General features: G+C 44.8%; 1 protein-coding gene across 1 annotated transcript in view; it reads right to left on the bottom strand.

Annotated features, from left to right (window-relative positions):
- Positions 1-24,394, bottom strand: part of CFAP100 (cilia and flagella associated protein 100) — a 44,513-nt gene that overhangs the window by 5,970 nt on the left and 14,149 nt on the right. The window contains exons 6-12 of the mRNA XM_036737771.1: positions 23,116-23,183; positions 19,432-19,595; positions 16,150-16,230; positions 12,755-12,933; positions 11,815-11,968; positions 7,666-7,720; positions 6,276-6,424 (exon numbers count right to left, since the gene is read on the bottom strand). Coding sequence (XP_036593666.1) covers positions 6,276-6,424; positions 7,666-7,720; positions 11,815-11,968; positions 12,755-12,933; positions 16,150-16,230; positions 19,432-19,595; positions 23,116-23,183 — 850 coding nt within the window. The remainder of the gene's footprint in view (positions 1-6,275; positions 6,425-7,665; positions 7,721-11,814; positions 11,969-12,754; positions 12,934-16,149; positions 16,231-19,431; positions 19,596-23,115; positions 23,184-24,394) is intronic.

Raw genomic sequence — 24,394 nt, 5'->3', positions numbered from 1 at the left:
TTAGTGTTAGAAGGTTTGGGTTTGAATATCTCCTCTGACTTTCTTAATCAGAACTTAGTTTCCCAATGTAATTCAATAACAAGAAATATTTATTAAATGTATGCCGTGCATGGATTCAAACACAATAAAACACCCTCTCTTTAATTTCCTTACATTCTCCTGGGGGTATGTGATACGTACACAGATAATTATATGCACCATCATTTGATGAGGGGGAAAACCCTAATCACTGGGATGGTGCTTGGGATTCTGAAAGGCAGAAGTGGGAAGGGAATGCATCCTACTTATGGGAAACAGCCTGGGCAAAGTAGATGGTAGGTCAAGTTTGGAGAAATAACTAATAGGCCAGTTTGGCTGGAATTTAGAAAGCTTGAAAAGGTGTGTGTTTGTGCAGGAGCGGGGGGAGGAATAAGAAATAAGTCTGAAAAGGTAGTGAGGAGCCAGATTGTGGAGGACTTTAAATGCAAGGCTGAATATTGTTTATTTTTTTATCCTAGAACCAATAGGAAATCACTGAAGGATTTTGAATGGGGCAAGGGGGTGACATGGTAGGCCTGTGTCTTAGGAATATGAATTTGGCAGCTGTGTGGAGGATGGATTGGAGGAGGAAGCAGAGACACCAGTCAGGAGGTGATTGCACTAGTCTAAGTGAGAGATAGTGAGGTAAAGTAAGTTAATCCTATGTGAGTGGGGAAAAAGGGAAGTCTGTAAGAGATGTTGCAGAGATAGAATGGCCAAGATTTAAAAGCTGATTGACTATGGGAGGTGGGGAGAGGGAAGAATTTGGCATGGCACCAGGTTTGTAAGCCTGGGTAACTAGAAGGATGAGAGTGCCACCAAACATGAACAAGGAAATTTGGAGGAGGGATGAATTGGGGAGAAAACAGATTGGATCTGCTTTAGTATGTGTCAAGTTTGAGATGCCTAGAGATTGAGGCAGAGGTATACAGCAGACAAGTTAGCACCTGAGTTCAGGAGAGAGATAAGGTTTGCAGATATAGATTTGGGAGTCATCTACATAGAGGTGGAGACTGAACACACTGGAGCTTATGGCATCACCATGGGTGAGAGTGTAGAGAGAAAAGACAAAAGCTCAGGTCAGGTGCCCATACTTGGTAGGAGAGGGAGGTTTGAGAGTGGTCAGACAGAAATGGAAATAGCCAAGAGAAATCAACGTCCCACAAGCCAAAGGAAAATCACGTCCAGGAGGAGGGAGTCATCAATAGTGTCAAAAACTGTAGACAGGTCAAATAGACTCATGAAAAAACTATTAGACTTAGCAGGTAAGAGATCTCTGGTAACCTTGAGAGAATAGTTTCAGTCGAGTATTGGGGTTATTGCAAGAGGTTGATAAATGAATAAGAGGGGAGAAATTGGAGACTCTGAGTGTAAATAAACCTAATAGGATTCTGACCCTGAAGCTTTAGAAGAAAGTAACTTAAGGGGATGGCAGAGTCCAGTGGAAGTTTTTAAGGTTGGGAGACCAGGGTGTGTTTGCAGGTGGCAGGGAAGGAGCCAACGGATAAGAAAAGTTTGAAGATGAAAGACTGCGAGTAAGTAAATCGAGGGAGCAAACTCTCAGGAGAGACAGGAGGGAACGGGGTTAAGAGTATGAGTTGTTCGGCCCTGGCAAGGAGAAAGGCCTCCTCTTTCTCGGAGATTGGAGCAGAGGAGAGAATCGGGACAATGTAGAGGGGTTTTGAGGTATAAAGTAGAGAAGAAGAGGCAACTCATGAAGGATGGATTTTGTTTCCTCAGTAAACTGTAAAATGAGAGGAGTTTAACTGCCTTTCAGCCTGTGCTCCTAAGGTACCCAGCAGCCTAAGAGGACCTCTAGGTAAGGTGGGTAGCACCTGGAATAGAACTAATTAAGCCATCTTCATCCTTAAAACATCAGCCCCCAGCATCAGCGCAATAGAAGCAGTCCAAAAAAGGGGAGGAAGGGAGGAAACACGTCTACTGTTCTCAGCAGCCATATATCTGTGCTGCCTCATCACGGAGATGGAGTCAACCAGTTTATTACAGGCAAGCAGGAATGACATCCTGCTGATGGTATTTCTGAACTAGCACTGCCATTTTATGCACTATGAATGACTATGAGGAAAGTGAGAGTGTGAGGAGTAAGCTCAAACTGGCTCTCAGGAGTTGAGAGTTAAGTTTTCAGTGTGAGTATTCTCACCTACCACCGGCCAAATCTCCATTGTCGTTTTGTTTGATCCCCCAGCCACTTACTAATGGAGATGCGGCCAGACAGACTCAATCTCAGAGATCACTTCTCAGGAGCCTCCTTTCCTATAGGGAGCACAAAAAGGGGAAACAGAGGCAAAAGGCACATGAGAGACCCCAGACCACTTTGGCCAGGCTCATCCAATCAATCAGAGCTCCTCTCATTTTGTTCCCGTTCAGTCATTCCCACTGCTTCCTTGAGTCTTGTTTCCTCGTCTATAAAATGATGGTTTACATATTTGTACAACCTAACAGCTCTTGTAAGAAAAGCACATTGCAAATTTTGAAGCGCCATAGAATTATGAATTCTCATTACTACCTTCCTCCAGGACCAGGGGGCTGAGAGAGGGGGGTGGGGCTTCATTGACCTGGGGCAGAAGCCAGAATGGTGTGTCATGTTGGACCAAAAGGGACTTGGTTACTCTGCTATGGATCTGCAACTGCCAATTTATATAGATTCTACACTCTAGGTTCTTTGCCCTGTAGTAAAGTGGTTAGAACACTGTAAAACAAAGAAGAAACAATTCCCAAAATTAATGGGGTATAGCTGCAGCCCCCAAGGTCATACTCTAAAGAGGAGAATCCCACCCCTCCCTCATTTCTTTAGAAGTGGCAGAAGCAGCCAGTGATGAACATGGGGAGTCATCTTTGAGGGAACCCATTGCTATCTGTCTGAAGGGGCTCTAAGTCATAAGCTATTACTGTCATGTCTTTTGGAAGTCATTGTGGATCCAGCAAGAAGAGAACACGTGGTTTCAGGTGAGATTTGCCTTTAGCAAGATAGGCCTTCCTGAGTATGGAACCTTGAACAAAAGGGGTTTGATCCATCTGAGTTGTGAAGAAACAGACCATACCTTCTACTAGGCTTACAAACGAAGTATTGTAGCACCTTATATATCTAGAAGTCCTGTGTCTAGTGACCTCGCCTATCTGAACCATAATCACAAAACCAAAGAAGAAACAAAAAGTCAAAAACCGATGCCACAGAGTCCATGTACACAAAGGCCAAACCACTCATACTCTTAATTCCATTCTAAAGGTGCCCTTCATCTTCCTGACTCATCTTCCTGAGTTCAAATCCAGCCTCAGGTACCTACTATCTGTGTGACCCTGGACAAGTCACTTACCCCCATTCACTGACTCAGTTTCCTCATCTGTAAAAATGAGCCAGAGCCCAAGTGAGAAATGGTCAAAGGATATGAACAGGCAGTTTTCAGAGGAAGAAATTAAAAATATCTATAATCATAGGAAAAAATACCCTAAATCACTATTGATTAGAGAAATGCAAATCAAAACAACCCTTAGGTACCACATCTCTCCCGTCAGATTGGCTAACATGACAAAACAGGAAAATGATAAATGCTGGAGAGGATGTGGGAAAATTGGAACACTGTTACATTGTTGGTGGAGTGGCAAACTGATCCAGCCATTCTGGAGAGCAATTTGGAGCTACGACTGAACAGTCAACAAGATCATCATGACGAGATTAAATGATCGTGTTTCAGGTACATTGTTTATGAAGGTAGGGAAGTGTTGGACATATCTTAAAAAGATTTCCAATCAAAATGGTTAAGATTTTAGAACAAAACAAGACAAAACTTGGTGCTCACATAGCTAGGCAGGCTTCAGTTATCTGGAAGACCTGTAAACATCTCTCTGTCTCTGTCTCTGTCTCTGTCTGTCTGTCTCTGTCTCTCTCTCTCTCTCTCAAAAGATACCGATGAACAGGTTACTATATAATTCAATTTAAAAGTAAAGGGTGGGGACAGTGAAGAGTGGTGGGAAGATTAGACTGATACCCCAAGGGAAAGGCACACTGCGCAATCAATCAAAAATCATCGTAGGAATTACTGGTTGATTAACTGCATTGTGTATGTTCCAGGCACTGTGCCCAATGGTGGGGTAAAAAGACAGAAATGGTCCTTGTGTAGTCCTCAAAGAATTTATACAACACACACACATGCACGCACATACACACATACATACAAAACGTACAAAATAAATGTGAAGTAATTGGGAAAGGATGAAAATTAAGAGGAAAAAACAGAAGTTGTCTGAAAAGACTGTTGTTTGTTCTTCGTTCTCGAAGAGGATCATGATATCAGGGAGGTGATGCCATGACTTGCAAGTGAATTGGATTTAAGTGAGGGAGGGCTGTGCAAAGTGACCAGCCTCACTTTCTCCTCCAGAACCATCTAGATTCAGAGGCGAGATATAGCTCAGGATGACTGGAGATGGCTCCAGATGCAGTGGGAGACATGTAGAATGTATATGGAACCCATCAACCATCTTCAAATTTTAAAGGATATGGAGTTAGTGCTAAGGAGAGCAAGCATTCCAGTCATGGGGGACAGCCAATAAAACTTCAAGGAGTCTAGAGATGGAGGGTCATGTGTGAGGAGCATTATGTAGGACAGTATAACTGGATTGTGGAATGTGTGGAGGGGAATGAAGACAAGAACATTACAAAGATAAGCAAGGGCCAGGTTGAAAAGAGCTGTACATACCAGAGAATTTTATATTTGATCCTAGGGGAACAGAGAGCCCCTGGAGTTTATTGAGTTGGTTGGGGTATGAATGTGGAGGGGGAGTGGTAAGAGCTCCAGACCTGCTTTTCAGGAATATCTTTTTGGCATCTGAGTGGAGAACAAATTCTAGTGGGGAGAAAGTTGAGACAGAGACCTGGAGGCTATTACGGGGAGAAGTAGAGGGCCTGAACTAGATTGGTGGCTGCCTGTGAATGGAGAGAAGGGGACTATGGGAGAGATGCAAGGTTGGAACAAGATTTGGCAACAGACTAGATATGTGGGGGGAATGCAAGAGTTAAGAGTGACACATAGGTTGTGAACCTGGGTGACTGGGGGAATGGTGGTTCCATTGAAAGTAACAAGAAGTTGGGAAGAGGGGGAGGGTCTGAGGGCAAGATCATTAGTTATGTTTCGGACCTGTTGAGTTTGGGATGCTTACAAGACACCCATTTTGAGATGTCCAAAAGACAGTTGATGATGTGAGTCTGGAGGTCAGGAGAGACATTAGAGCTTAGATATATGGATATGTGAGATCTCAAAATGATATCTATAAAGAGATGATAATTGAACTTAGGGGAACTGATATCACCAAGCAAGATAGTGTAGAGGGAAAAGAGAAAAGGGCCCAAGATAAAACCTCAGGGGACACCCATGTTTATTGGTCATGACCTGGAGGAAGATCCAGCCAAGGAGATTGAGAAGGAGCAATCAGGCAGGTAGGACGAGAACCAAGAAATTGGGAATCAGAGTTGGAATGGACATGGGAGGGTCTTTCAAATAGATATCAGAGCTAGATGGGACATAGAATGTCAGAATTGGAAGGCGCTTTACTAGACCTAGTAAAATAAAATTCTGCCCTCCCTTTGTATCAGAGAAGTCTGAATTATTACGATATTAAAAGATAAAATGTGTTGACATCATCCAACACTATACATATATTTTATGCATCTCTGAGTTTCTAAACTTTTTCTTGCTTTTTTGTGTATCATCTGTGGCTTCTGCAAAACTCCCCCCAAATTCCCATTTAATTTCTTATGCTGACCCAGGATATATCGAAACCACAATGGGGAAAGTCATAATGTGGAAGGGATAAATGTAGAATGTTATAGCTGGAAGAACCCATAGGGACGATCCAGCAGTCAAACATCCTTCATTTTATAGAAGGCGAGTAACTATGGCCCAGAGATGAAAAGTTATACGACCAAGAAAGTTCTTCCTTGTAGCAGAATGACATTTGCTCCCCTGGAACTCCCCTTTCCCTCTCTGCCCCCAAAGTGGTCCTAGTTTTGTCTCGGGGACCGCAGAGAACAGGTCTGTTCTCTCTCCTCCGATTGCCCTTAGCTGTTAGAAGATTATCTCCACGTCCTCTCCCCTGACCCCCCTCCAAATCTGGATTCCCTGCCCCATCCCCCGCTGACCCTTCGAATTCTCTTCTCTGGGCTAAGCATCCTCATCCTCTCTTTGGGGATGCTCCTGGGGAAAGCCAGCTTGCCTTAGTTAGCTTATCACCGCTTGACCTACATTTTGTTCCGTGCGTTTCTCATGGAATTGTCGATCTCTTCCAGGGCCTCCTCCGTCTCCTGGGAGTTCTGAATCAGAGACAGGTTCTGCTCCTCCAGCTGAGTGAAAATGTCCAGCAGCTGCTGAGGTTCTGTGAAGTACAGGTCCAGCTTCTCGGGGAAACAGAGTCCAGGGTTCACTTATGCTCCGAGCCTCCCCCTGGTGCTAAGCACCCAGCATGGTGGTTGTACTCTTCTGGTGATGATGGGGGGAGGGGGATTTGGGGGCAAGGGAACACCAGAAGGAAGAAGGCATGGGGTTTAGATTCTGATCTTTAGGGGTCATGGGCGTCCTCTGAATCCAAATGCAGGTGCTCCTGACCCATGCTCTGGACAATTTGAGGGTTTTACCCCCTTCCTGGCCATGGAGAGGAGTTTTGGATCTCCTCAGCCACCTCTGGTACCCTTTGGGTCATGAACATCCCATGTGGTGGAGGCTCATGACCAGACAGAGGGACCGGGCTGTGGCCAGGATTTAGCGCTCATTTGGTGGGTTGGTGGGGTGGGAGAGGGGGTCAGTCCATTGCCAGGGTAGGGGGTCATTGTGTGATTGAGATTAGGGGTGAGGTTCACTCTGCAGTCTGGGTACAGTGGACAGAAAGCTGGAATTGGAGTCAGGAAGACCTGAGTTCAAATGTGGCCTGAGACACTTACTAGCTGTGTGACCCTGGGCAGGTCACTTAATTTCTACCTCAGTTTCTCCATCTGTAAAGTGGAGGTAACAGTAGCATCCACCTCCCAGGGTTGTTGTGAGGATAAAATGAGTTAGTATTTCTAAAACTCTTTATAAACTATAAAGTGCTACATGAAAGATAGCTAGTATGATTACAGTTTGGATTTAGTCTATGGCCAGAGTAGGGGGACAGGTATGTGTGTGATGGGGATCAAGGGGTCTTCTGTGGCTGGAGTTAAAGGTCAGTATCTGGTCAGAGTAAGAGGTCACTGTGTGAAGGGTTTACAGGATCATAGGTTTAGCGGTGAAGGGGACCCCTCATTCGTAGATAAAAAAAATAAGGCCCAGAGAAGTCTCCTATGTAGTAACTGGCAGTCAGGATTTGAACACAGGCCTTCTGAATCCAAATCTGGCATTCCCCTCATTTACCGCAATGGGGAAGAGAGAAAGGGGAGGGGTCTGTTTTTGTCTGAGGTCAGGGTTTAGTTTAGGCTATGGATTACAATAAAGCTAAGTGTTCCACGGGGGTGGGATTCAAACCCTTGCTGTGACTTTGGCTTCCTTAACCCTCTGCTGTACCCACTGAGCTAACTGGCAGTTCTGTGCCCCTCAGGGATGGTTTCAGGACTCAAAGTGCTGGTTCGAGGTGAGCGACAGAATGAGGCTGTGGGTCACTGACCTCATCGTCACTATCAGCTTCATCTGTTCTGGCAGAGAACACTGTAGGACTTGACCTGCCAAGGAATCACTTGGGTCAGCGGCTTAGCAGAGGGATCGCTATGTCCCACATCCACATAGGAGTGGATGTTGCCCTGAAAGGATTTTCCCAGACTTCCCTTAATCTGAGCTGGCTCGTCAAATCCAATGAGTCCAATGTGAAATTCATCCCCTTCCCTCCCAAGTTGGTCCCTCCTCCCAGCCCATCTAGCTTTGTCGAGGGGCGCCATCATGGTTCCTGTGCCCCAGGCTCTAAGTCTTGGATTCATCATCATTGATTTTTCCCTCTCCCCCTTACTTCAAATTCACATCATTCCCAATCCTCACATCCTACCTCCACCATATCTCTTGTATACATCCCTTTCTCTTCACTCAAAATGCCCCAAGCTTAGATCATTATCACCTCCAGCCAAGACTACCATAATGGCTTCATAACTGATCTGCCTGCCTCCAGTCTCTCCCTGACTCCCTTCCCTCTGCACTTAAGGCCCTAACCTACCTCTCCAGATTTATTTCATATTACTCCACATATCCTTTATTTCTGCCAGACTATATTTCTAGCTATTCCCTGAGCTTTTCATATCATTTCCAGGCCCTGTGAATTTCTGCAAACCATCCCCATGCCTAGGATGCATTCTCTCCTCATTATTATCTCTCAGAATCCATATCATCGCTTCAGGGCTTAGCTCAGACGCTACCTTCTCCTCTGCCCTATGCTCAGCCCCCCCTTTCTAGCCCTGTGTTTCAACAATCTTGCTAGCAGCTACCGTGGCTGTATAAAACCAACAACAACCAGCACACAGAATGCTGCAAGCCCAGGTTCTTTTGATCTGCTTTACTAAGGAAAGCAACGTTAAGGGGTTAACAACCTTACTTTAATCCAACATACAAATATCATTCACTGAGCTCAGGGGGAAAAGCCAGCACCCTGAGCTTTGGAGCAAATACAAACAGGGCAAATAAACACGAATCAACAGAGATTTCTGTCTGACAAAATCGCAATATACAGTTACCAGAGAAGCATCAACATCAAAGCCAGGATGCTAATAACAATGGTTGGCCTAGAGTCACACACCACTCCTGTTGCAGCTCAGAGCTCCAAAAGAGAAAGCCAAACTCTGTGCTTATATATCCTGTTCGGGGCCAAAGGTGAGTCACACATGCGACTCACCCACGTGACCTAAAATTGTCACAAAAATGCAACGTTAAGCCCACGTGGTCCAAAAGCCTCTGATATCACAAACGTCACTCAAGCCCATGTAAACTAGGCTTCCCCTTGAGGCAAGGAGGTCGTCAAGGACTCCTAATTTAATCATGGAACCAAAGGCCAAACTCTTCAAGGGCGCTTGGTTGAATAAGGGCTAAGAGCCCATCTTGATTCCCAGTATACCCTAACTGAAAGCATTCTTGCCTCTTCCTCAAATTATTCTAGAGCACTTAATTTAGGCCTTTATAATACCTTGTATTGTATTTTTCATGTGTGCACATTGTACCTTTCATTTAGAATGGAAGCTTTTTGAGAGCAGAGACCCAATTATTTTATTTCATTTTTTAAAATCTCTTTATCCCCAGTGCCTAGCACATAGGAATGGGCATTTTATTAGTACAGGGAAGCAAAATCCTACCAGTGCAGGTTACTTCTTAGCACTAAAACTGACTCTTTCCTACCTTTCCATCCCCTCCAAGACCTCTACCACCCAGCCACCCCGGCCCACTTGCAGCTCCAGCTTTCTCACTGGCTCTCCCCCACATCTGGGTTGTTATCCCTCCTCACCTCCATCTTGGAGCTTCTCTGGCTTCCTCTCAATTCAAAAGTTATCTTCTGCAGGAGGCCCTCCCTTAATTTGCCCTTTCTCCAACCCTCAAAACTGCTAATGCCTTCTCTTCTCCGATTGCCTTTGTCTGCTCTGCCTGGATCTAGTCACTGGCATGCTGTTTTCTATATTAGGATGGATGCTTCTGGAGGGCATTGCATCAGAATCCAGTAAGTGCTTCGTAAACGCTCATCTACAGTCTGATCTTCGCTTCCACTTATACTCTTAGACTGTTACTTCAAGCTCAGAGAAGTTCCATGACTTATTCCTTGTCACCACCAGTATGAGCAGGACCTAAACCTTGGTCCCTGTGGCTTGCAGGCCAGTTCCATATTATACCACCATGACCCCACAGCTAGGGTCTAATTACTGAAGTGGTTCCTTTATTTGTATTTGCACTATTTCCACTGGTCGGCAACTATTTACGGTATTTTCCATCATTATAACTTTGAACAGGATTCAAATGCAAGTGACCACTTTAAAGTGGGATTTGTTATTTCCACGAATGGAAACGTCACTGCATGTGTACACACTAGATATTTAATTAATGTTTATTGAATTGAACTAAGAAGCCTAAAATTTCATTATGAGATGCAGAATGCTGATGGAACCCTTCCTTCTCAGGTACAGATTGATGATCTTGAAAACCCCTCCTCACTTTGACATTTTGTAATTGCATCTATACGTTCTATATAATTGCGAGGGAGCCGAAATGCATACAAGCATTGAGAATATAATGTAAATGGTGTTTAGAGACTAATTCCTCCTCCCTTCTCCCAAACTCCAAAAATAGTCCTCCCTTTAAACGTAACCTAATTTATTTCCGCAGTCTAGAGACAACTGGGAATGTATCAGCATTGGACGCAGGGGTGATCAGGTAACCTGGTGATGAGCACCCTTAGTATGCTGATTCAGAAATTCCCAAAAGAGAGAAATCAGCATGAGTTGGAATAGCTTGGGAAGGCTATTATATGCCTGGTGCTTTTCCCTAGAATCTACTGGTTTATGTTTCCTTTGGTTGCCATGTCCTGCTGCTTGGGTCAGTATTAGACCAGGATTCTGTCTCTGGCAGGGGCATTGAGGAAGCTGTGGCTGCCATCCACATCATTCATCTCAGAGGTTGCCAATTTCCCCAAACTGACCTCTCACCTGGGAATTATTTTTTTAAATCCCATATGTAGCATGATGTCATGGAAAGAATACTGGAGTAGGAGTCATGAAACTTGGGTTCTAACCCAGCTGCACCATAGGCATCCGTGGGTGGGGTCACTTGTAATCTCTCATGACCTCCGTTTCTCCCATCTATAAAATGATGGGATTGGAATAGACAGCTTCAAAAGCCTCTTCTAGCTCTGACATTTCCTGTCTTAAAGTCCATTCCAGCTTGGATACTCTATGTTGTAGCAGTTAGGCAGAACAATGGATATAGTTCAGATCTCAGACACTTCCTAGCTGTGAGACCCTGGGAAAATCCCTTAACATCTGCCCGCCTCAGTTACTTCATCTGTAAATTGCGGATACTAATGGCACCTACCTCACCGGGTGGTTGTAAGGATCAAATGAGCTAATATTTGTACGGTGCTCTGCAACCCTTAAAGTACTATGTCAATGCTCTCTATTCAGGGGTTATTCCAAGTTCCTTTTCCCTTTCTAACATTCTGATGCTGTGACCTTGTAGACGATGGCCTTTCTGGCTCCTAGCACTGCAAGCTCTTTCTCTCTTTGAATGCTGGCAAGAAGAGATGTCAGAAGGACGGGCAAAGGGACGCTTTCTCTGGTGTCAATGGATGCTGCCCTGTCCTGCGTTCCGGAAATCTCTCTGGGTTTGTTTCCTTCCACCTTTACCAAAGGAGGGGGTGAGGCAAGCATTCATCATCCCTTCCAGCTGTGACATTCTATGGTCTAAGGTCCCCTTCCTGGTCTAACATTCCATGCTCTAAGGCCCCTTCCTGGTCTGACATTCTATGCTCTAATGTCCCCATCCAGGGCAGACATCTTTGTCCTAAGGCTCCTTTCCAGCTTTAACATTCCATATTCTGAGGTCCCTTTTGACCAAAATATTTTACATCCCATGTTCTAAGGCTGATCTGAAATTCTCCGTTTTTTATGGTATTTCGAAAAACCTATGACCTGACCCTCTCCCCCTCCAAACAGAGAAGTTGTGCAGTTCAGTCCCCCTCTGCATCTTGCACCCTTTCCTCTTTAATCTCTTCAGTCAGACAGGCCTAATGCTACCTTCCACCCTTGTCCACTCCCCCACACCTGGCCCCATCCCTTGGCCTCTGAGCTTGACTTACTCATTCTTGCTGGGGCTAATTCTGAACAGAGGCTGTAAATCCTGGGATGAAGATGACGTGGGGGAGGATTTGTCTTCCTTGCTAATCACTGCTTCGCTCACAGATGATGAGAGGATGGGGGTGTTCAGACTGGATCTCCGACTGCCCTTTCCCTCTGGAGGGAGTAGAAAGATCACTTTGGAGGGTCCTGCCCTAGAACGTTAGGCTCTTCTTCCGAATGTCCCCTTCTCTCCCCATTTCATCTAGGTAGAGTTAATTCCTAGCTCTGACCTGTGACTGCTCCTATATCTTGGAATGGGCTCCTCCCATAATAGGCAGTTCCTGCCTGGTCCAGAGCCTTCTCAGTATCAGGCACTCTGGTACTGCAGAAAGCATTATGGAAATCAGGAGATGTGAGTTCCAGTCCCATCTTTCTAACTAACAAACTGTGTGCCATTAGATGAGTTACTTTCCCTCTATGGGTCACTGTAAAATAAAGGGATTAGACCAGATGCTCTCTGAGGTGCCTTCTGGTCCACAGATCTGATTCTGAGACTGCTTGTGTCTGTCTAGATGCTCCAATGTGTCTGTCTTGGATTGCTGAGCTCTTGACCATCCATGCCTTTGATTATAGAATGTGATGTCCCTAAGGGCAGACTACCTCAGTTTAGTTATATTCCCATCACCCATCGCAGTGACACATAACAAGAGCTTGTTGATGGACAGGTTGCTATTTGTGGGCCTTTAGGTAATGATTTTGCCTGCCTGAACTCTGACCTTCTGCCTGCTCTGAGCTCAGGTCACTTCCCTTCTGTTGGGAAGTCTGTTTTATTGATGACCAAGGTCTGTACTTGTGTGACCCAGCAGGTAGGGGCTTTGCAAATCCTAGGGATGGAGGGTAACATGTACAGAGTCCCTCTCAGACTCAACCCCTTGGTCTCTCTCTCCTTCCTCCTGTTACCTTTTTCCATGGGCAAAAATGGAATACTCTCTCTCTGTCGGTCTAAGGTCATCTTGGCAGCAGCATGGGCCAAATGCTTCCTGGCATGGGTCATCAGCCACTCCCTGGGGGACAGCTTATAGAGGAAATCCTTATAGAGTTTGAAAATCTGGACGTTGTCTTCAAACTTGGAGATCTCACTGGGCCAGGATTCAAGGAAGAGAAATTGTAAAGGTTAAGCCTTTACATTGACCACAGGATCCCCAACCCACCAGAATTTCACCTTTCTGCTCTTCATATTCCTATTTCTAATCCTTTCAGACTATTAAAGTGTTAAGGTTCATAGAGACCACCTAGACCAGACCTCCTTATATGACCAAGGAATGGGGAAAAGACTCTCCCAAGGTCACACAGTTAGGAGCAGAGCCAGAATTTGTTGTAATGGAAAAGAATTTTAGAATGACAGAATCTGAGTTTGAATCCCATTTCTTGTATTTTCTACTTGTGCGACCTTGGGCAAATTGCTTAACCACTCTGGGCTTCTATCTCCTCATCTGTAAAATGATGGAGTTGGTCTAGACCAGAGGTTCCCAAACTTATTTGGCCTACCACCCCCTTTTAAAAAAATTACTCAGTGCCCCCCTGGAAACTTACTTTCTTTAACCCTTTAATGGTTTTTTTTTAAAATTTGTGTCATTTCAAAAAATTATATTTTTTAAAATGATACATCTTAAATTTAATAATTTATTGTAAATTTGTGGTTTTTTCCTGCATTGAAATTTTGATGACACAGTATTGCACCATGTAACCATATAATATTGTAAAGTCATTACATGCACATCATATTCCTGCTGATGCATACTGGACTTCCTGATAAGGCATGACATACCAACACTTGCTTGTTAAGACCTGTCAGCAGACTTGACCACTGATTGGTTACAGCTTGCATTTTGTGTGTTTACTTGGAAAATAATGTAATCACTACGACTTTAAGTCTGTTATGCAACAGATGAAACATATATGAACAGTTTTTCAAATTTTTCTTCTCTTCTCTCCTTGTGCTTCTACCACCCCCTTATTTTCATTCAACTCCCCTCCCACAATTGTATGTGAGGTTACCCCTTCCCTGGATCAGTGCAGTACCCCCACAGGGGGTGATATAGCCCACTCTGGAAACCTATGGTCTAGATACTAGATACTTCATAGTTCTTGTTCAATGAACTTGTGATCCTAAGTGAGTCTCTTGAGTTCTGGGCCACCCAGCTCTTTTCTTTCTATGACTGATAAAATCTGCACTCATCTCTCCTGCCCACTGCAGGGAGACTCAAGCTGTGGGGCCCTGGTCCAGGTAGGCTTGAGATTTTTGCCCTCTCTGGCACCTCCTTTATATCACTCTTCACCATCCTGGTATGACCCTGCCCAGCGACAGCCGCATTTTTAAAGCAGACTATAGGAGAACTCATGACAAAGCCACCAACACACATTTTCCTATCACTTTAAGGCTTACAAAGCATTTTCCTTAGAGCATCCAACAAATTAGTCCAACTACTATGCAAGTAGGAGTACCCTCATTTTACAGCTGAAGGAGTTGAGGGACGGGGCCGCGTGGCCCAAAAGTCGTAGATCTGGGATCAGAACCCAGGTCTTTCAACTCCAAGACCCATCTTCTAGTGAGACAACATGAAAAACAGAACATGAGCCCTTTGAGGGTAGGAACTGTTTCATCTTTGTCTTGTATCCCCTGTGCCTAGCACAGTTCTTGGCACATGGTAGGCTATTTAACAGATGCCTGACTGATTGAACTATTTCATATTCTGTTCTATGGTAGGATCCTATACCATTTTAATTGTATAATTCTAATGGCGGGATTTCAGGCATTGAAATGCGACATGGCATTTGAAAATAAGGCCTTTCCAGATACCTTCATGTCACATCATATATATATATATATATGTATATATATATATATATATATAATATTATATATATACATACACATATACATATGTATGTGTATATTTGTATACACATATACATCCATATATGTGTGTGTGTATATATATATACACGTATGTATATGTGCATGTGTGTGTGTGTGTGTGTGTGTGTGTGTGTGTGGTCACCTGTGAGAAGGCTATGTCAGTCAGAACTACTGGTATCGCGGGTGGGATTCTGTGAATGATGTCACACAGTCTTTTCTGCTTCCTCTCATTCCATCCTTTTTCCTACTTTTCTGCTCCCTCCCTTTCTTTAAAAGAAATTAGATCAGTAGAAAGAACACGGGACTGGGTACAGTGATAAATATTGCAATATTTATATATACTAGGCACTGCGCCAAGTGCTTTACAAATATTATCTCATTTAAGCCTCACAACCACTATTATCCGCATTTTACAGATGAAGAAACTGAGGCAAACAGGGTCAAGTGACTTGCCCGGGGTCACACAGCTAGTACGTGTCTGAAGCTACATTTGAACTCAGGTCTTCCTCGCTCCGGGCCCAGCGTTCTCTTTGCTATACTACTTCGAAGGTCCCTCGAGAGGTCGACTGGACCATTCCCATCCTTCCTGCTTAGGCTGAACAGGATCCTATTTGGGAAATGCCTTCTAAAGAAGTAGGGGAAGGGGCAGCCAGATGGCACAGTGGGTGGAGCACCAGCCCTAGAGTTAGGAGGACCTGAGTTCAACTTTGGCCTCAGATACTTACTGGCTGTGTGACCCGGGCAAGTCACTTGACCCTGATTGCCTGGGCGGGGTGGGGAAAGAAGTAGGGAAGCTTCCCCATGTTTCTCCCTGTATTGGCTGAAATCCTAGGATAATTAATAAAAATAGTAGCTAGCATTTATAAAGGGCTTTAACATTTGCCAAGAGCTTTTCATACGTTGTTTCATTGGATAGATGGTCTAGTCCTAGCTTTGCTGCTACCTCACTGTGTAACTGTGATTAAATAACTACAGCCCTCAGGCCTCAATTTTCCCACCTGTCAAGTGGGGATAAGTAGCTGTGCTCTGGCTACCTCACTGGGTTGCGATCCCTCCGAGTCACTAGAGCAGGGGAACGGCGTTTTAGGAAGGTTGGCCTGGAGTGGGGAGAAGGTAATTTCTCTGATCCTCAGTTTCCTCCTTTGTATAAATCCAGTGCTGGAAGGGACCTTAGGGGTCATCCGGTACAACTCCCTCATTATGCAAAGGAAGACACCGAGAGCCTGTTTCATACAGAAACACAAGCAGGATTTGAACCCAGAACCTCTGATTATCAATCCAGGTTTCTTACGACTGTATGCGATGAGATGATCTCCACAGTACATTTCAGCCCTGAATCTAACAATTCTGTGCACCCAAGATGAACAAGGAGGCTTTTCCCCTGAGGAGATGCTTTTTCTGACTCTCTCTAGACAGGAAGTGGGAGAACCATCACCTTTTCACCATTAAGATTTGTGCAGTGATATCTCGGATTTCGATGATCTTCTCCATCTTCGCCTTGGCCTCCTTTTCGGCTCTAAAACAGAAGGATGACTCATTATGGGAGGTAGCCAGGCCACCAGCTAGTCAGTTAGTCTCACCAACAGCAGACCCAGCCTAAATTAAACAGTAAGTTCCCTTGAGGAAAAGTTCAACCTAAAGGTTGAGAGAGATTAGGGAGCAGTTTTCCATCTTGCTTTCCTTTGGCCAGAGCAAAGAAAGAGGGTCAAAATTTTAGAATATAGAAAATGGAAGGTCCCTAGAGAGGTCAACTGGTCCATTCCCATACCTCTTGCTTAGGTTGAAGAGGTTTCTGTTTAGGAAATGCCTTCTAAAGAAGCAGGGAGGGTTAACGATGTTTTCCCCTTCTAACAACTGAATTCCTATTTATTCTTTAAGGCCCCACACTAGTCCTGCCTGCTCCAGGAAGTTTTCCTTGATGACTCCAGCTCACAGCGCTATCCCTCCTCTGGACTCTTCTAGCACTAATTTAATGCTGGTATAGCACTAAATTAGAGCCTGACTTTAATATATGTGTATTTTCCCTCCTCCCTACTTAACTATCTGCATCACCTTGGACAAGTTGTTCACCCAATATTGGCCTCGATATTTTCATCTCTAGAATGAGGGAGTTGTTCAGAAGTGTTAAACTCAAAGCTGGGGTGTACACAGCCCTGAACCAGATTAAAATGCCATTGGGAAATGTCTAACAAAGTGAACGAAAATGCAGTACAACATAGATAATGTTAATTTGTGGTTTTCTAAGCCAGTAGGTGACACCAGGGATTAGTTTCTGCTTGAGTTTGATACTGCTGATTTAGGGGATTTCCAGTTCTTGGTCTTATGAAATACCTACTACCTTGGAAGCTCCCAGAAGGCAGGAGTTGTATCTTATTTTTCTTTGTTTCTCCCCACGCCTAGAGCTATGAATGTAGTAGGCATATGTTAATGTTTGGTTAGTTGGTTGGCACAACCAACTGTTCCATAAGGCTTAAAACTCATTACAGTTAGTAGCCACTCATTGTGCAGGAAGATTTACAAAATGCTTCCCTCACAACCCTCCTGCAGGTAAATAGAAGCCAATGCAGGTCCAAGAAATTTGACCAAGTCCAGCGCTCTTTTCATTATACCAGAATCCTTATTACAAATAATTTGAGAGCTAGGAGGAATACACGAGTCAACTACTAGCTACCCTGGGCAGACAACTTATCCTCTCTGGGAATCAGTTTCCCTAGCTGTAAAACGAGCAGATTGGATGAGGTGACATCCAAAGTCTCTTCCATTTCTAGAATTATAAATCCTGTGATTCTAAGTCACATAAATTCTCTGGGCTTCCCTCAGTTTCCTTATCTGTTAAATGAGGAGGCTGGACTGTACAGCATCTAAGGTCCCTTCTAGCTCTGGCTATACGATCCCATGACCCCTGCTACTCCTTCCATGCTTCATCAGTGGATCCCGTATGAGTATTCCCTCCATCAATTTCTCACCCAACTTCTTTCATGGATGCTATAAACAAGATCTCCCCAATGAGTCACAGGACTTCCTTTCTCTGGGTTTGCTTTACATTTTGAGAGTACCCATATGTTTTCCCATCAATGCACATCTTAAAAGGATGAAATCTCTAAGGAATTAAAAATTTTGGATAAACAACAGTCAATGGAGAAATACATGGTAGGGGTAAGGGGATGAAAGCATATTTCCAGTGATGACATATTTGAGGTCATCCTATGCATGTGGATATTAGGATACGTTCAGAAAAGGAGATGGGCTGGTCACTTGATGTGGTTGAAGAGATAATTGAGGGACAACCTGTGCTCTTCATTAATACTTTTGAAATGTAAGAACAGTAGAAATTGGCCGTCTAAAATTTCCTTCCTATTTTTTAAGGATCTCTATGGTCTCACTTCATTTTGGACTCTTCCCCAACACATACCTTCCATTTCAGCAAGGCCCAGCTCCTCACTGTACTTGCCTTGGTCTTGGTAATTCCTGCCTGTCCCGCTCCACTATTCAGGTCCTAGACCCTATCATAGTAGAGCCTAACACAAAGTTGAATACAGAAAATATGCTGGCTAAACTTATGGTCAATCCACTAAATACTAGAAGAGTTTACTTGCTGGCAGGAACTGCTGAAGGACAGGGGTACTGGTTAGGTGGGTCATGGTATGTGTCTTAAAGGGCCATATCCTTCCCTTCATGGGTTAAGAGAATATGGGCAAGACCAATGGCCCGGTGGAGATACAGGTTCTGAGCAGATCAGACCTTGGTGGGAACAGGAAGTGACCATAGTTTGGAGAATGAAAAGAGCATGGGTTTCATCTCTGTAAAATGGTAGCTTAAGATCAGACATGATACATTAGGGACAGGGAATGGAGAGTTATCTTCAATTAATGTGGTCTCTTCACATTTGGCTGGGCAAGAGTTGGCATAAAAGGGTCAAAGAGAGGCTACTCTTTCTTCCTAGAGCCAGCCTTCAAGCTTAGTGCCTGAGGGCAGAGGGATGGACTAGATGACCTCTCAAGTTTCTTTTGCCTTCTAGGATTATAAAGGGGGCTGTTGGTAAGACCTCAACCCACGTGACTAGGTTCTGGAGAACCTTCCTCTAGGACAATGGCTAGGATAAATAGTGACATTTGGCATGTATTTGTGCAGAGGTGAATTAAGGTTTAAGAATTAGAGACTGAGTTAGGATTTAAAGATAGGATTGGGATTTTTAGCAATGGGAATAGAGGGGATTATGGCTTTAGGGTCAGAGACAGAGTCAGTTTTTAATACGGTGCTTGCTAGTGTTTGGGTTTAGGGTTAGATTAGGGTACAGGTCCCAGTTTAAGGCTTGGAAAGAGCCAAGACCTAAAAGTATGGCCCCGTTTCATTGGGGCATCAAATCTGGGCTTCCGGACATTGTTGCAGAGGTGCATAGTACATGGTCCTCCTCTGCCCTGTGAATAGAATACTTTTCCTGGACTGATACCATTAGAGTGGAATGGGAGGCCAGATTCTCCCCATTTTCCCCTCTCCACAATGATCTATGGAGGTTTTCCCTCTGTGGGTTTCTGTGGCTCAGCCTCTAGGCCAGAGTATAGGTTTTGATCCTTAGTTACTGAGTATTAACACTGGAACTAGAGAGAGGGTTAAGGTTGAGGGCTGCCATTTTGCCTCAGTGGTGCTCGTCAGCCACCCCTCCACTGTCCTCATGGGCTTTGCCCCCATGGCTGCACCTTCCCCCCCCTTGGTTTACATTCTCATGGCCTGCACAGAATTCCGATCGTTCTCCTTCAGGAACTCATCAAACAGAGTCGCATCCTTCTCTAGGAACTTTTCTGCCTTCTCCAGCTTCATCTCTTCCTTGGTGGCCAACATTTCCAGTCTCAGGATCTCCTCTCTCTTCACCTCCAGGGCATACTAAGGGCCAACAAACCACACCTTGGGGATAGAGTTCTAAGGGTTCTCCATCCCCTCCTCAGTCTTGGCCTCAGCAACATACACAGGGCCCACCCTAGATCTTGTGGGAAAGGGAGCATGATGGAAGGGGGAACAGGGTACAAAAGTAGAAAGAAAGAAGGATGGGGAGAAACTGTGACTATAAGAAGGAAGGAGGGAGGGAAGAAGGGAGGAAAGGAAGGAAGGGAGAGAGGGAGGGAGGGAGGAAGGAAGGAAGGGCCAACGAAGAATATGCCTTTCTTCACCCACCAGCCTCCACCTGCCATCTCTGTGCTGATCCCTATGCCTGGAATGCATTCTCTCCTTATTCTCTCTTCTTAGAATCCATCACTTACCTTCAGAGCTCAACTATAGTCCCACTTTCTACAGGAGCTAGTTCCTCATTCTTCCAGCTTCTAGGGTCTCTTTCCTGCCCCCCACCCCATTTACCTGTATTGATTTTGCATATTCTTCTCTGTGGAAGGGCAAACACTGTTCGATTTTTGTGTTTGTATTCTCAGTGTCTGACAGCACCTGACATGCTTATTGATTGATTGACTAGCCCTGAGGAAGGCACCTGGAAGATCTCTGAGGTCCCTTTTGGCTCTGTGACCTATACTCAGCCTCCTCTCACCCACAGGGCCTGCCTGTAGCCAGAATATAAAAGCAGAAGGTTGGTGCTGGAGGCCAGTTTGTAAGATAGTGTCTGTGCATCACCTTGTGCTGGAGAAAGGAAGAAGAATCGGAGCTAACAGGTGGTGTTTACGTAGAACTTTACATATGATACCTTATTTGAGCCTCCTGACGACCCTGGGAGGTAGGTGCTCCTAATATCTCCATTTTACAGATGAGGAAACTGAGGCTGAGAGAAGCTAAGTGAACTTGCCCTGACCAGCCTTCCGAATCCTTCCCTGTTCTCTCTGGCACATCTATGTTGGAGGTCACAGGACTCAGAAAGGAGCATCAGCATTTAGGACAGAGACTGCTCCTCTATTCCCCATCCTGACGGCTTACAGGTGAGATGAAGGTGACTGAATACCTGGCTTAACACTTGCAGGAGCCAAAGTGGGAATCACTCAGACCGAGTGCAAGAAAGCACGGCTTGGACCCTTGAGAGCGAGAGCCTGGCAATCCCTCAGGCGGACACAGATTTCCCAGTGCCTCATCTTACCTCTGATCCCCACCCGTGACCCATCGTAGGAAGTGACCATGAAATCTTAGGCTGAGAAGTCACAGGATTCCAAGCCTGGGGTGGGGTCAGCATTGACCTTGGAGATAATCTGCTCCAGTTTCTTCATTTTACAGATTAGAAGATTGAGGTACAGAGGGGTTACGCACTTAAACAAGACCCCTCAGGAAAAAGAGCTGATTTTGAAGACACTCACTACTGGAAGCATCATGGTATAGGAGTAAGAAGATTGACTCGTGAGTCAGAGGCCAAGGGTTCAAGACCTGTTTCTGGAAATATCTGCATGATATTGGGTGGGTTAGTTCACCTCACTGGACCTCAGTTTCCCCAAGTGTGAAATGAAGGGGGGCGGTATGGATTGAATGTCTTCTGAGGTTCCTAGGTCTAGGATCTTCTTCTCTGACTCCAAAGCTAGTAAGCAGACTCTATATGACCAATGATGATCCCAGTCAGGGTGTGCTTTATTCTTGACAAACTGGTGAAAGGGGAGGATTGCCCTTCATGGGGCAGCTCTTTTGACAGGGGAAGGGAACCTGCTATCATGTGCTTAACAGTATCTTAAAGTAGAATTCCTGGAGATTTCCAACTATTTATTGAAGTGGCCCTTAGCTCAGGCTAGCCCTCAATGAGAAGGGCAGAAAGGGAAACCCTTAGGTAGGAAAAATGATAATACAAATGATAACAATAGCCAGAATTTGTATAGCACTTCAAGGTTTGCAAAGTGTTTCATGTAAGTTATCTCACAATAACCCTATGAAAGAGAAGATAATATCACTCCCATTTTACATTCGGGGAAACTGAGGCTGGGAGATGTTAAATGACTTGCCCAGAGTCACACTGCTAGTGAATGTTTGAGGCAGGATTTGAACTCAGGTCTTTTGGACTCTTAAATCCAGCACTGTCCACTGGCCTACTTAGTTACTAGATGAGGAAGCAGTGCTGGCTAAAAGACCAGCAAGTTATGTGACACAGCCCTTCAGATGTTCAGGATTGATGATAAAAAAAGAAAAAGCAAATGATGAACAATGGAGATAGGCTTGATAGGCTAGGGTTCAAATGGCATTATCCACCATAACATGTGTAGAAGAAGAGAGGGCGGCTACCCGTGCCCTTCCAGGCAGTAGCCAGTCTCTCCTAAGGGTACTCGGAAAGATTGGATTACCCTCTCACCTCTTTCCCTTGGGGTAAGAAATGAAGAAAATGGTCCTTAGAAGGGGAGGATTTTGATAGCTCCACGAAGAAGTCAGGGCAGCTGTGGACAGCATCCCTGGGAGGTGCTCAGCCTCTCTCTCATGCTGGTGTCCACACAGAGGGTAGCATAGGAGCCCTCCTGATATTGGACATCAGCTTCATGATATGATTTGTGTCAGAGAAGGCAGAGAGAAAAGGTAGGACGGGGCATAGAATGATGCAGTTTTGGGGCTCAGGGGTTCCTGGATATCTTTTCTTCTATGTCTCTGAGTGTATCTCTCCTCCTCCCCTTTCCCCATTCTCGTGGTGCGTCTTGGGACAGGTCTGAGTGCTAGTCTGTGGCCTTGAGTGGCCTAAGGTCTGAGGCCTGAGAACACCAAAGGATTGAGAGGCTCTAACTCTGTCAGGAGGTACCAGGGGCAACTGTTTCCTTTACAGTATATTCAGGGACCTTTTCTCTTCCCTAGGGCACAGGCATTTCAGAGGTCTTGGGATCTGGACACAAGTAAATAAAGGGAGGGGGAGGAGAAGGTGAGGAGGAGGAGAAGAGGGAAAAGGAGGGAGGAGGCAAGGAGAGAAGGGGAAAAGCAGGTGTTTGGGAAAACAGAATGAGAAGAGGAAAGGGCTAATTTGCCTTTTGAGTCAGTGGTGAGAGCTGAAGCTGCCAAAAGACTTTGAAGAAGGCAGTCCAAGATCACTCCCTCCCCTTCTCGTTTTCCTTCCCAATCTTCCTTCCTTGCTTCTTGTTTTAAGCCCTGTCACCCACTGAAGAAACCATCAAACCACCAAATTCCAAAAACAAACTTGTTCTATTCAAAGAGCCTGGCAGAGGCCATTCTTTGGGAACCTCCCCTCCCCTCCAGACTGCCCCCTTCACCACGCCAGATTTCTCCCTCCTCAGATTCCAGTAAATGGAGGCATACCCGTCTCAATGTTAGGGAGGGTGAAGAAGAGGCAATACCCTGGGGGTGCTTGACCCTGGGCCTCTTGACCCATCCCACTGGTCCCTTTGAGAGCGTTAAGGACACTTTCATGGTGGGGTATTCAGCAAGACAAGATTGCAAATTGGTGTTAAGGGAGTTGGACTGTCCATTTTGGGGACTCCATCCACAGGGCAGTTACCTGGATCAGGAACATTTGTCGCTTCTTTTCGATGTAGTTGTCCAAGCTCTCTCTCTCAATTTTCTTATCTGCAATAACAGAAAGATCTTAGATTTAGATCTTAGGTCTTAGAAAGATCTTAGATTAGAACCAGAGGAGACGTTAGAGGTCATTTGGCCCAATCTCCTTTGCTTTCAGAGCCTCCCCCACCTCCACCCCCCACCCCCACCGTGAGACCTTCTGTGTAGTCTAATCTCTATCAGGTCAGCTCTGAATATCCCCTGCCCTATTCCATATTTTTTCTTGTGTTCCTTTTGCCTCGGGATGCCCTTTCTGTCCCTCTTCATCTGTTAAATTCCTACCAGTCCTTTAGAGTCTCCCAAAGTCTTCCCATGATCCCTTGTCAGTGATTTCATATAAGTCAAATCAACAAGCATTTATTAAGCACCTACTATGTGCCAGGCACAAATCCCAAGTCCTAATTGGCAATCTTGGCTTCAGAGCAAGCAGTATGAAACAGACCCCCAAATCAACCTTGTAAGACCAATTCATTTGAGAAGGAAGGTAGATAAGGGAGAGACCCCAAAAGGCTGTTGTGAGAATGAGCTGAAGAGGACAGAGCTGGACCAGAGAAGATCTCAGCTGGGATGTGGCTGTGGTGATCTTTGAGTAAAGTGTCAGGGCCAAATGTATTCGGGAGAAAGGCTCGCCTTGCTGGGGTGTGAAGGACGGACTGGAGGGTAGAGAGAGTAGGGACGGCGGTGTGACAGAAGGCAGAGGATTGCTTTGTCTGTATCTGACTTTTACATAATCTTCCTTTTCCAATATATTCGTCTCTCCTCCCTCCTTATAACACCCCTTATAACAAAGAATTTAGAAAAGAGAAAAGAAAACCAGTTGAGCCACACTAACCAACACATTTACCGAGTTCAATGTTGTATGTAATATTCCACACTGGTAGCCCCCCCACCTCTGAAAGAAGGGAAAGATGCATTCTTCTTCCTCTTCTTTGGTCATTGCAATTCCACAGCTCGTGGTTATGTTTTGTGGTTCTTTCTCTTTGCATCACTATAGTCATTGTGTAGATTATGTACTGGATCTCAGTCCATGTAAATCTTCTCGTGCTTCTCTGGCTTCTTCATAGTTATCATTTTTTTTCAGTGCAGTAATATTCTGTTACATTCATCTACCACAACTTTAGCCTTTCCCCAAGCAATGGGCATCTATATTTTGTTTCCAATTCTTTGATGCTTCTATGAACATTTTAGTGTTTATAGAATATTGTGGATGCTTCTGCATT

Source organism: Trichosurus vulpecula, chromosome 9, assembly GCF_011100635.1.
Source record: "Trichosurus vulpecula isolate mTriVul1 chromosome 9, mTriVul1.pri, whole genome shotgun sequence".
NCBI classification, from domain to species: Eukaryota; Metazoa; Chordata; class Mammalia; order Diprotodontia; family Phalangeridae; genus Trichosurus; species Trichosurus vulpecula.
This window is presented reverse-complemented; position numbering and strand designations above follow the sequence as displayed.